Source organism: Rhinatrema bivittatum, chromosome 9 (genome assembly GCF_901001135.1).
Source record: "Rhinatrema bivittatum chromosome 9, aRhiBiv1.1, whole genome shotgun sequence".
In the NCBI taxonomy this organism is placed as follows: Eukaryota; Metazoa; Chordata; class Amphibia; order Gymnophiona; family Rhinatrematidae; genus Rhinatrema; species Rhinatrema bivittatum.
Window position 1 is genome coordinate 170,210,130 of NC_042623.1, and position 14,111 is coordinate 170,224,240.

General features: G+C 45.7%; 1 protein-coding gene across 2 annotated transcripts in view; it reads right to left on the bottom strand.

Moving 5' to 3' along the window:
* The window catches only part of UBXN7 (UBX domain protein 7), a 255,626-nt gene that overhangs the window by 139,502 nt on the left and 102,013 nt on the right, over positions 1-14,111 (bottom strand). For both annotated transcript variants that reach the window (XM_029617005.1, XM_029617006.1), the window contains 2 exons: positions 7,177-7,289; positions 854-1,000 (listed from right to left, as the gene is read on the bottom strand). In XM_029617005.1, coding sequence (XP_029472865.1) covers positions 854-1,000; positions 7,177-7,289 — 260 coding nt within the window. The remainder of the gene's footprint in view (positions 1-853; positions 1,001-7,176; positions 7,290-14,111) is intronic.

A 14,111-nucleotide genomic window follows, 5' to 3' on the forward strand; every position in this document is an offset into this window, starting at 1 on the left:
TCCTCCTGCAATTTATCAGAATCCACTTCTTATTTAACTATTCTCTAGCAGAAGAGAGATTGCATCCCTCTTACTTGTGAAGACAGTCCTCTGGAATTCTCGGGTGCGATTTCAGAGTGGTCAGGGGGCCTTGAATCTTCTTGCGGCATGGAGGGATTGGCTGGATAAGAATCATTTTACCCTGGGAGGCAGAGGATTGTGCCTGGGGGGTGGGGGAGCAGGGTTTAAGATATCAGTACTGGAGGGGGGTGAGGTTGGGTTAAAGTAATAGTGTTGAAGATAGAAGGGACTGCTGAACTGGGGTAGACAGGAGGCAGGGTATTTAAAATTTTCAAATTAGGTAGCCATGCTCAAGAAAAGCCGAATGGCCTAAATCCAAGTGGACAAATTTTGGCCAATTAGATTTAGGAAGCTTTTTCAGGCAAAAATCTAGGTGCTTAGGTTTCACTGAACGTAGCTTAACATCTAGCGGCCAAAATTCTCCCACTCCAATTGAAACAGTTTATATTGAAGATCTCTGCTCACAAAAATCTATGGGACAAGTATGTCAGAGTGCCTCTATGGGAGAAAATAAAACTACATAATTAAACCAAGTCTCTAAAGTAAATTAAATAACTTTTTGAAAATAGAAATGAACTGGATAACAGACATTTCCTAGGAGATAGATTTTACCCTATGAACTGGATCCATTTCTTTCCTTGCCATTCTAGTTTTCTCAGCCCCAGAGTTATTCTCTAGAGTAAGCTTTGACTATATAGAGATTACTTTTGATAAATCTGCTATTTAAATATGGCTATGCAAAGTAAAACATATACGTATACACAAAAGTTAGAGTAAAATGTGTTCATTGCACCTGCCAGAAAATGAAATGTTCCCGAATAATTGTCTTCACTGCCTCATTGCTCCAGACATCCCGGTTTAGGCACTGACAAGCAAAGTCTTGCACATTCTGTATATTGATCATCAGCCATTTGTTCTGCATTTGTCCGCACTCCTTGGCCTGCAAGTACATGAGGCATCAATGATTGTAGGTGCAAAGTGTTTATGCAGAAGAAAAATTACCAAGCCAAACTTCAGGTTTCCAAGGACTACCTAACGGCAGACTATTAAATACAAGGAATTTATACAGAGCATGACATGCACTGATGAATTCAAGGCACCAGAAATCTACATATTTCTTGTAAACAATGCCCAATGTCACTGCTAGTTTTCTACCACCCAGGGCAACAATCTTTATCTTAGAAAGTATAAAATTAATGTCCCCTGTTTTTTCTTTTCTTTTTTATCTTAATAATATAATCCAATTCATATATATATGTGCACACACACACACACACAAATATGTCCCTTCATGCATTTGTATGATGTCAACATAACATGCTACTTCAGGTCTCTTTCCTGTAGAGGGAACAGACCTGGAAATACTCCAAACATTAATTTGGTCCTCCATTCTGTTAAGCATCACAAACAGAACTACAGTCCACTAAAAAGCACAAGGAACAAATATGTAAGTAAAAACTAACAAAATCATTATCTAAAACAGGGATCACAACTCCTGACCCTTGTGGCACCTTCCAGGGCAGCACACTGCTTCCTGAACACTGGCACTGTAAGCAGCTTCAAAACTCATGGACTGGCTGTTCTAATCTCATGATGAACGGCATGATGAAAGGGGAACAGGTTCAATGATGGGAGGGTGCAGCTTATTCATGTCATGTCTGCCCCCCCCCCCCCCCCAAGATTAATTATAATGTTACCTTATTTAGGGCATCTGGCCAAAAAAGGGTACTGACATATGAACCAGAGTTTCTCAAATTCTCATGAAAGTCTGGTACTCTGGTAAAACAATTTTTCCCATGGGGGAGGGGTTAGCAGAGTTGCTTACCTGTAACAGGTGTTCTCCAAGAACAATAGGAAGCCAGTCCTCACACATGGGTGACATCATCAGTTGGAGCCCGGCCTGGAACTTTGATCTCAAATATTCTAGATTTTTCAAACATGCCCTAATGAGCATGTGTAGTTGTAGTTATCACCATGCCCCCTAGGCAGAGACCCTCAATCCATGATATAGCTAATTCATGGAGAAACCATCTTCCAGGGGAGGTGGGTGGGTTTTGTGAGGACTGGCATCCTGGCTGTCCTCGGAGAATAGCTGTTACATGTAAGCAGCTCTGCTTTCTCCAAGGGCAAGGAAGATGATAGTCCTTACACATGGGTGAATCCCTCGCTCGAGGCTGCTGAAAACAGGACAAAGTAGTAAACCCAACAGTGCTGAAAGCACCACCTTTCTCCCATCTGCCTGTTAGGCAGCCGACCCAAAACTGGGTCCAGACGGGAAGAGATTTGGATTCTACAAAAGAAAACCAAAGAACAGACAGACACAAAACCCCAATGCGTAGTAGAGGCACCTAAGGCAGGGTCGTGATATGAAGTCCAGCAAGAAGCATACTTTGCCTCACGGAAAAATTACAGTCAGGGTTTCAGATCAGCGAACCTTGACAAGCAAAGTAGGTCTACATCCTCCAGTATACAGGAAAAGACCTAGAAAATCAACCAACAGAAGAACTCTTAGATGAAGATTGCACAGTTTCCTTCGGTATCCCAAGATCACCAAAAAATAAAACTGGGATCAGAGAGTCCTCCAGAACAAAATTGCAGACTACTAGCGTCTAAAGGATAGAATGCATTTGCCAAAGTGCACCCAATGATTGGCTGATAGGCACAATGGGCAGAAAACCCCAAGCAACACTTGAAGAAGCAGCAGCAACAGCTGCCAGGATTGTAGAAGACCTTACCTGTCAAAGTACCAGACAGATCTGATCACCCAGGACAGGAGATGAAAGGCAATCTTTGAATGGAATTGCTAAGCCCAAAAGCCCATGAGTATGGAGATAAGCTAAGCCTGAAGCTCATCCACGCTACACCCTATCAAGGGCAGGCTTATCCATCCTACACAGGAGAGCCAGGAGACACTTTGGTCAACCCAACGAACTTGGCAAAAAAAAAAAAAAAACACAACAGGGAAAAGGTTGTGTATCAATCCCTGCAGATATACACTAAGATATACCATGAGCACTCTAACTTTTCTCCCCACCCCCCCCAAGAAGTCTGAAGGAGCAAAGAATACAAGGAGGTAGACCCTGGGGCTGCAGGGATAAGAAAAAGCCACTTGGCTATATTTAGCAACCCCAATAAAACAACTCATTGCTGATTTCAATAAGGAGTTACCCCCCCAGCCCCCCGAGGTAGACCTCTCAGCATAATAGGAACAGCTGAAACTGAGTGAACCTCCTGGGGAAAAAGTTCAGAACTCTCCACCAAAAGACAGAAAAGGCAGAGATGCCACAAGTGCAAACCCCTATAGAAGCAGGATTTCGTTACAAACCTGGCAACCCAAAGGGTACCACAGCAGGGTCAGTCTTATCTTGGAACAGTCTGCCCAACAACCTTGCCTAGGTATCAGTACCAAAGGCCATGATTGCCTATACTTTCCCCAAGGAATCATGCAGTCCAGTAAGTGGAACGGTTGCATGAATCAAGACTTCCCTGCCTAAAAACAGGGTTATACTTAAAAGGGGAAAGTATAGCTTGCAAGCGACTGCAACAAAAGTGTGCACCTCTGTTATGAGGTCCTTCATTCCCTAACTCATGCAACCATGGATATGGCAAGAGGTTGACAGGCACACCTGCTAACTGGGATGCAAATGGCCCAAACCTTCCTCCCTGAAGTAGGGTTCTGCATGTGAGAATGAGTGGTCAACCATGGGAATTGCACATTGTGCTCAGCAGGTATCAAAAAGATGACTCCCATGTGGGAGAAATCCCTAATCTTTGCCAGGGAGTTGCCCAGAAGGGGAGACCCTGGGTATGATGGAGGAGACTGAATCCAGAATAACTCCCTTGCAACACAGACTTGCTGCGCCTTAGGATGACCTAAGGAAGAGCACCAACGCCTGACTTGCTCTTGGATCCTGTGAGGAACAGAGAGCAACCGCCAAACAGGTAATAAAATCCCTTTTATGGGAAATGGAGAACAAGGACCACCCCTTGTAATGGTGGATAACCTGGCAACCAAGAGGGAACCCAGTCATATCTCCCCTTTTCTAAGAGACAGGAAAGCAATATGAATCAGGGTCTCCGGATCCCGAAAAACCTTCCTACTCTGGGTTACTGTTGCTGATCACTGAGTTCATAAGCAACCAAATAGGTCACAGGTGACCACCCAGTCAAATGGGGTACGCCACCACAGTAATCCATGGATCAACAAGAACAGTCCAACAGCCACTGCAGCCTTCCCCCAAAACCCACAGGTCCTAGCCTGTAAGGAGATGCACCAATTCAAACAAATCGAGGCTCCAATTTGGGGATGGACCTGTAAAGGACAGAGCCCCAGAGGCTTCCCCCCCCCCCCAAGGGAATTCAACATAAGCTAACATGGGAAAGGTCAAAAGACATACTCCTCTTTTGTGGGAGGGAAAGACTCTCGACAACACCTTCCTAGTGGTTTAACTAGGAACGCAATCTTAGGTCAGTCTTATGGCAGCTGGTTACAACCTGTTGTGCTCGCCACAAGGGAAACACACACACACCCCTATACTAGACGACAACTGGAGAAACAGTGACCTCCACTTTTAAAAGCACGATGACCGGTACTCCGTCTTGAGGATGATAGTGCACATATGCACCCCATCACTGTGCTTGTGAGTAGAATCCCATGGCACAGCAGGGCCCAAGCACCACCTGTTAAGTGTCTGTGGTTGCGCACTGCCAAAAAGCAATCCAAAAGTGTATGATAGCGCCCTCCTCGCTAGAGTCCCATTGTACCCTAAGGTGCGAAACAGACAAGATAGCAGATACCTTGACGTGACAAAGGTGGTCTCGCTATCTCTAGCATGGTTGTGCACAGTACAGAGAGAGAGAATGCTGCCCATTGGCACTTGCAGGAGGAGATGATCCCCTCCGTATACGACCATGCATGATGGGCTCCACTGTTGCACTAACTACTAATATAATCAGCATGTACAATGTGACGACGGCATCTCCAGTGCCACTGGGGTTCTTATTATGGCCATCCCTGGTGGTGGATGGCATTGCCCCCATGATACCTTAACAAAACTCGAAAAGGCTGATCGCAGCTTTGAATTGGGGTCATCAATATGGCTCACTGTCCTTTCCATCGATTAATGGCGGAAGGGAAGCCCATGGTAACCAACGATGCCCATGGTGCTCTGCAGTAGTGCCCTGCAGCATCCAATCGTGTCCACCGGTGCCCACAGTAGCAATGGTGTTCCTAGTTCCAATAGTGCCCTCGGCGCTCACAAGCAAAGGACTGCATCTATGGCACCAATACTGCACCTAGGGTTCCGGTGACGCTTGACCATGCTACGGGCACCTGGCATGCAGCGCCATCGATAGTGCCCCAACTGCCTGTAGATAACAACAGTCAGGCAGTACCTATGACGTACATGGCGCCAATGGCTCGGAAACACAGCGGTCTGAAAATGTCTGAGGGTCGGCAGCACCGATAGAGTTTGGTGCCCAAAGACATCGATGGTCTGGCAATACCGATGATGACCTCAGTGCCCAAAGGTGGAGGCTCTGCAGCACAGACGCATCACTGGGTGTCCCGCAGCACAGATATGCCACATTGGTGCCCAAAGGAACTGATGACGGCCGATGTCATCGATGGTTCCCCTCAGCTCAGCTATGCGCCCTAGTGAGTCGATGCTGCAGGCTCAATGTCATCCATGTTAATGCTTATGGCTGATGCTAGCCCTGACAGCAATTCCGGTACTCGGCAGTACCGATTGTGCTCTAAGCTTTGCAGGGTCTCAGATGCCCCATGATCCCAGCACCTCTGGCGCTGTACAGCGGCTATGGGCACTCAACGGCTTTATGTCATCGATAGCACACAGCAAGGCCCCTCAGTGTCCCTTCTAAACAACGTATATGGGGGCTCATCGGGGACCCCAACGCTCGATAACCTCGAGGGCACTGGACCATGGTGCATCTTGGATGCCTTGGTACTCCTTGGTGCCTCAGGTTGACAGTGACCCTAGTGTTTGACAGCACCACAGCTGCCCCATGCCTCAAGCCCTTGTTGGCTAAGGACTTCCATGGTGCTTTGGGGAACACCGGACTCCTCTCCTGTGCCCCAGCAGTTAATGGCTTCGAGGGTAACCAAGTACTCAATGGTGCCACTAATCCCGGACCCCCGCTGGACTTTTGGCAAGTCTTGTGGGGGTCAGGAGGGTCCCCCAAGACTTGCCAAAAGCCCCTGGTGGTCCAGCGGGGGTCCGGGAGCGATCTCCTGCACGCGGGCCATCGGCTGCCAGTAATCAAAATGGCGCCGATAGCCTTTGCCCTTACTATGTCACAGGGGCTACCGGTGCCATTGGTCAGCCCCTATCACATGGTAGGAGCACAAGATGGCGCGGGCCATCCAGTGCTCCTACCACGTGACAGGGTCTGGCCAATGGCACGGATACCCTATCACATGGTAAGGGCAAAGGGCCATCGGCACCATTTTGATTAGTGGCAGCCGACAGCCCGGGAGTGGGAGATCGCTCCAGGGACCCCCACTGGACCACCAGGTACCTGTAAAACGTTTTTGGGGGGGTCAGGAGGGTGGGGGAAGCTAAGGTATTAGTTTTAAAGGGTCGGGTGGGTTTTTTTGTTTATCGGCTCTGGCGCAGCCGATAAACAAAACCGCGATTGGGCCCGATGAAAAAAAACCCACATGTGAATCGGAACCGGAATCCGAACCGGTTCCGATTCACATCTCTATTTGAAAGCTCTAGGAATCTTTGAGATCAAAGTTCTGGGCCAGGCTCAATCCGATTATGTCACCCCATGATTGAGGACTGCCATCCTGCTTGTCCTTGGAAGAATTGGACTCACATATAATCTTTTGCATTTTCAAAACTATATACATAATTTTCATAAAAATTTTACATTCACATAATAGCAGGGATAATTGTCTGAGCACGTGTAAATTTGGAGGGATCATTTTCAAAGCAGACTTAAGTACTGAGAAGAGCTGTTTGAAAATTACCTCCTAAATGGCTATATGTATAGAACTAGCACACTTGGCATTTAATGCTTTAGTATTACCAGTTAATGCCCTTCTCTGTATATACAAACCATTTGCAATCATATTGGCATTTTCCAACCCACCGTTTCAAAACTGCCTTTATGCATCAGGTCGATGGGGGGCCTGAAGAGGTCTGCGAGTGTAGTGAGCTTCTTATCCACTGCCCCTCCGTTTCGCAGCTCCTGCTCCTGCCGGACTGCACAGTCCCAAGGGGAGGGGGGGGGGGGGGAGGAAATGGGTCAACATTAGATAGGAAACCAATTACAGACCGTGCAACTTATACATTCTAGAGCACTCTTTAAAGGCTGCCATCTGCTATACATACTAGTTATTGTAAACTGTACGCCTCCTCTTAAAAATAAACATTCCACATGTTGCTCACTTACAACAGTTATCTGATGGGGGTGGGGAGAGGGGATATTGTACTTTTCTTTTTTTAAACTCTTTATTGTGACATACAAGATAAAATTACAAACAACACAAATACATTTTACCCATTTTTCTCCCCAACTACATTATAACAGATCCATAAGAGAACAATACCCTTGTGAAGAAACCTGGATCACAATTACTCAGTGAACACACTGAGATGAACAGCTGGAATACCTCTACAAGCAATCTTGTTAGTACAGGACTGTTGATAGCACTTGACAATCAAAGGAGCTTTATAAAAACTTTTTAAATGATTTAGAAATCATTTAAAAATCAAAAGAAAACTGAGAACAAACAAGTGTGGATAAAGTGTGAAGAAATCCATCCCAAGTTTTCCAAAACATTTTTACTTTTTTTGGCTTGCAGAAGAGCTCAGACAATGTAAACTTTCTTTAATATTTGCAACTATCTGTACAATCTTTCAAGAGTTCCTGTTCAACCAAAGAAAACTAACAGCAAGAGGCAAATGAATACCCATTTCTTAGGAGTTGAAACACCTGAAATGCTCCATTTGGATAAAACTCAGGTCTATATACTGAAAAAAAAAAAAGTTTGCTACTTAGAGAACATACTTTCCTAAGGAGAAAGCAGAGTTGCTTACCTGTAACAGGTGTTCTCCCAGGCAGCAGAATGTAGACCTCACATATGGGTGACGTCATTAGGTGGAGCCCTATTACGGGCCATGATCCCTGTGTCCACAGGGGTCTCCTTTCAGTCTTGTTTGTAGCAAAAAAGTGCGAGCGAACAATAAAATAACAAAATGTAAGCAGACCCAACTCCGCGAGGTGGCGGGTGGGTTTCGTGAGGACTACATCCTCTGTCCTGGGAGAACACCTGATACAGGTAAGCAACTCTGCTTTCTCCCAGGACAAGCAGGATGGTAGCCCTCACATATGGGTGATTAGCAAGCTACAGGCTGACTCATATTACAACAGGCCAATAGCAGACAACTCGAGCGACAGGCACAATAATTGGGGTGCTATTGGCAATGAGGCAGCCTGAAATCACAGCAGGTGGTTGTGGAAGGAGTTGGGCATTATACTGGAAAAAAAGTTTTCAAGACAGATTGTCCAAAGGCAGAGTCTTGATGGCCTTCCTTATCTAAGCAGTAGTGGGCTACGAATGTGTGAGGAGAGCTCCAAGTCACAGCCCAGCAGATGTTGGCAATTGGTACTGAATGATAGTGTACTACCGATGTTGTCATGGCCCTTACAAAATGTGCCTTCACTCACCCCAGGACAGGAAGGCTTGCTTCCTCATAGCAGAATTCAATACAGTCTGCTAGCCAGTTGGAGAGAGTTTGTTTGCCCACTGCAACTCCCAGCTTGTTTTTGTCAAAAGAAAAAGTGTTGGGTGGATTTCCTATGGACTGCAGTGCGGTCTAGATAGAAAGCAAGTGCACGCTTACAGTCCAAGGTTTGCAAAAACCTCTCGCCCTGGTGAGAGTGAAGCCTTGGGAAAAGAGTGGGCAGACTTTAGAATGAGTAAGGGGAGAGACTGTGTCCACCTTAGGAAGGAATTTTGGGCGAGTACGTAGGACCACTGTCACGGAGGAACCTAGTGTAGGGTGAGTATGCAACAGGGGCTTGTAACTCACTGACCCTTTTAGCAGATGTAATGGCTACGAGGAAAAGAACTTTCCATGTTAGAATTTTTAATGTCATAGGAATGCAAAGGCTCAAACGGGGAACGCATGAGCCTTGTGAGCACTACATTTAGGTCCCGTTCCGTAACCATTGATCGTAGAGAAGGCTTAAGTTGTAGAAAGCCCATGATAAGCCGACTCATAAGGAGTTGAGCCGTTATCAGGGCATCCCCTACTCCCTGGTGGTATGCTGAAATGGCACTGAGGTGTACCTGTGCAGAGGATGTCTGGAGACCAGAATCCGAAAGGTACCCTAAATAGCCATTGTATCTGAAGACTGGAGGGTGGCCAATGCAACACCTATATTTAAAAAGGGTTCCGGGGTGATCCAGGAAACTATAGACCAGTGAGCCTGACTTCAGTGCTAGGAAAAATAGTGGAAACTATTCTAAAGATCAAAATCACGGAGCATATAGAAAGACATGGAACACAGTCAAAATGGATTTATTTATTTTATTTATTTATTTTTATATACCGACTGAGTTATCACATCGGTTTACATTTAGGTACTGTAGATATTTCCCTATCTCCAGAGGGCTTACAATCTAAGTTTGTACCTGAGGCAATGGAGGGTAAAGTGACTTGCCCAAGGTCACAAGAAGCAACAGCGGGACTCAAACCCTGGTCTCCTGGTTCGTAGCTCACTGCTCTAACCACTAGGCTAATAACCACATGGATAAAGGTGAACCGGTAGATGAGCCACTTCTAAGAAAGCTAAAAAGTCATGGGATAGGAAGCGATATCCTTTCGTGAATTACAAACTGGTTAAAAGACAGGAAACAGAGAGTAGGATTAAATGGTCAATTTTCTCAGTGGAAAAGGGTAAACAGTGGAGTGCCTCAGGTATCTGTACTTGGACTGGTGCTTTTCAATATATTTATAAATGATCTGGAAAGGAATACAAGTGAGGTTATCAAATTTGCAGATGATACAAAATTATTCTGAGTAGTTAAATCACAAGTGAATTGTGTTACACTGCAGGACCTTGCAAGATTGGAAGATTGGGCATCCAAATGGCAGATGAAATTTAATGTGGACAAGTGCAAGATGTTGCATATAAGGAAAAATAACCCTTGCTGTAGTTACACGATGTTAGCTTCCATATTAGGAGCTACCACCCAGGAAAAAGATCTAGGCATCATAGTGGATAACACTTTGAAATTGTCAGCTCAGTGTGCTGCAGCAGTCAAAAAAGCAAACATTGTTAGGAATTATTAAGAAGGGAATGGTTAACAAAACAGAAAATGTCATAATGTCTCTGTATCGCTCCATGGTGAGACTGCACCTTAAATATTGTGTACAATTCTGGTCGCCGCATCTCAAAAAAGATATAGTTGCGATGGAGCGGGTACAGAGAAGGGCAACCAAAATGATAAAGGGGATGGAACAACTCCCCTATGAGGAAAGGCTGAAGAGGTTAGGGCTGTTCAGCTTAAAGAAGAGACGGCTGAGGGGGAAATTTATAGAGGTCTTTAAAATAATAAGAGGTGTTGAGCGAGTAGATGTGAATCGGTTATTTACACTTTCAGAAAATAGAAGGATTAGGGGGCACCTCCATGAAGTTAGCAAGTAGCACATTTAAGATTAATCTGAGAAAATTATTTTTCACTCAATGCACAATTAAGCTCTGGAATTTGTTGCCAGAGGATGTGGTTAGTGCGGTTAGTGTAGCTGGGTTTAAAAAAAGATTTGGATAAGTTCTTGGAGAAGAAGTCCATTAACTGCTATTAATCAAGTTGACTTAGGGAATGGCCTCTGCTATTACTAGCATCAGTGGCATGGGATCTTCTTAGTGTTTGGGTACTTGCCAGGTTCTTGTGGCCTGGTTTAGCCTCCGTTGGAAACAGGATGCTGGGCTTGATGGACCCTTCGTCTGACCCAGTATGGAATTTATGTTCTTATGAAACAATCTAACCTCTGCCCATGACACTGCCTGAGCCCTAGTGGAATAAGCCCTAACTTGACTAGGCAACGGCTGCTCAGCATCCACATACGTGGCCATGGGGGCTAGTGTAGCCCGCGACACCAGCTCGCCCTGTTTACTCCCACCATGGAGTATAACCATCTGGTCTGCATTACTGAGAGGTTCAAAAACCTATAAATAACTCAAGATATGCCTCTTGTCATCCAAGGACTGTAACAGATGATGTTCCTCCATATCTCTTGACCTGTCCAGAGATGGCAGGGAAATAAACTGATTCAAGTGAAAATCCGAGACCACTTTTGGCAAAAAAAGAAGGAACAGTATGCAGCTTTATCGCCCCTGGAATCATGCATAGAAACAGTTCCCAGCAAGGGAAGGCCTATAGTTCGGATGCTCAACGTGCAGAACAAATTGCCACAAGAAACACTGTTTTGTTTTTTTTAAGATCAGTTTATTTTTATTTATTTATTTATTTAACTTTTTTATATACCAACATTCAAGACGGGGTCCCATCATGCTGGTTCACAAGAAACAGGGGTGTAATTATAATAAACTTTACCATTTAAACAAGAGTGCAGAAAAGCAGTTACAAATAACAAGGAAAACAATAACTTGGAATGAGAAGGGAAATGAAAGTCAGATAGTTATATATAAGTATAAATAACATTGTAAGAGGTGGCTATTAACGCTAATGCTAGCGGAGCGTGTTGAAAGAAGGAAGTTAGATGGAATTGGAGTTAGGAAAGGCCTGCGTGAACAGCCACGTCTTGAGTCTTTTCTTGAATGTTGAGATGTTGGGTTCCATTCTAAGATCCGGAGGAATAGAGTTCCATAATGTTGGACCGGCTGTGGAGAATGCCCGATCTCTGAGCGTGATGTGTCTGGTAGTCTTGGCTGGCGGTACTTGAAGTGATCCTTTGTAAGCGTCTCTTGTCGGTCTTGTGGAATGGTGTAATCGGAGGGGGATATGAAGATCTATTGGGGCTAATTGATGGATGTTTTTGAAAATGGTGAGAATGGCCTTGTAGATTATTCTGAAATGGATGGGCAGCCAATGGAGGTCCATCAAGATAGGTGTTATGTGTTCTCTTCTCCTGGTATTGGTGAGTATACGGGCGGAGGCGTTTTGGACCATTTGTAATGGTTTGGTGTGTGATGAAGGGAGACCAAGCATGATGGTGTTACAATAATCCAGCTTTGCGAAAATGATTGATTGTAGGATTGTTCTGAAATCATGTGTGTGGAAGAGGGGTCGTATTCTTTTCAGCACTTGGAGCTTATAAAAGCAGTCTCTGGTGGTTTTGTTGATGTTAGCTTTCAGGTTTAGGTGATTGTCAATTTGAACTCCTAGATCTCTCACTTGTGTGGTGTTTGGTACGGTTGGATGGGTGTATGAGATGGAGCTGTTTTCTGGTGAGTAACCTCAAGGAACCTCAAGCTGTTTTCTGGTGATCAGTAACCTCAAGGAAAGGTTACACATCAGTCGAAAAGTAGGGCCCTCTAAAAAATCCAAAGCTAGAATAAGACTCCACAAGGGCACCTGTAACTGCAAAGGAGGACAAAATTGCTTCACTCCTTTCAAGAAATAGACCACATCCGGATGAGCCAACACGGACCCACCCATTCACCTGACCTCAGAAACAGGCAAGAGCCACCACCTGTAGCTTTACGGGTAGATTTTCAAAAAGCGCGATTTGGCGTACTTTTGTTGGCGCATCAGGCGCCAACAAAAGTACGCTGGATTTTAGTAGATACGCGCGTAGCCGCGCGTATCCGCTAAAATCCTGGATCGGCGCGCGCAAGGCTACCGATTCTGTATAGCCGGCACGCGCCGAGCCGCGCAGCCTACCTCCGTTCCCTCCGAGGCCGCTCCGAAATCGGAGCGGCCTCGGAGGGAATTTTCTTTTGCCCTCCCCTCACCTTCCCCTCCCGGCCCTGTCTAAACCCCCCCCTTACCTTTGACGGGGGATTTACGCCTCCCGGAGGGAGACGTAAATCCCCGCGCGCCGGGACGCAACCTGGGGCCGGGTCCGGAGGGCGCGGCCACGCCCCTGGACCACCCCGGGCCATAACCACACCCCCAGACCCGCCCCCGAAACGCTACGTCCCGCCCCGAAAACGCCGCGCGGATCGGGCCCACCCCCGACACGCCCCCGACACGCCCCCCTCGGAAAACCCCGGGACTTACGCGAGTCCCGGGGCTCTGCGCGCGCCAGTAGGCCTATGTAAAATAGGCGCACCGGCGAGCAGGGCTCTTAAAATCCGCCCCTTAATGAATTAAGGATCAACCATTTACTCAATCCAGCCTGTAAAAATTCCAATATAAAGCAGGATCTTAACTGAACTAGGAAGAACCCCTCGATCTTCACACCAAGCCTCAAACACTTGCAAGACAGATTACCTCATCATGGGCCTCGATAAAGGTCATGCTTACTTACTGATCCTCCTGGACCTCTCAGCCACTTTTGATACGGTTAACCACACCATTCTACTAAATCAGTTAGCAAACATTGGAATTACAGGCACGGCTCTGTCCTGGTTCAAATCATTCCTGGGGAACAGAGGCTACAAGGTCAAAATACACAACAAAGAATCTCAACATTATCCCTCCTCTCTGGGAGTTCCGCAGGGCTCTTCCCTCTCACCCACGCTCTTTAACATTTACCTGCTTTCCCTCTGCCAACTGTTAACCAATCTGAACCTTAAACACTTTCTATACGCGGATGATGTCCAGATCGTCATCTCCCTCAAAGAATCTTGCACAAAAACTCTAGAATTCTGGGAAAATTGCCTTCGAGAAATCGACGGCCTCCTCTCCAATTTAAACCTAATACTAAATTCTTCAAAATGCGAACTCCTTCTAATTTCCCCTGAAAACAGTAACATCTACACAAATCCACCAGCCAATTTACAAACTTCACAAGTAAGAGACCTAGGAGCTATCATTAATAACAGGCTAAACCTAAAATCATTCATAAATCAAACTACCAAGGATTGCTTTCATAAACTCAATGTCT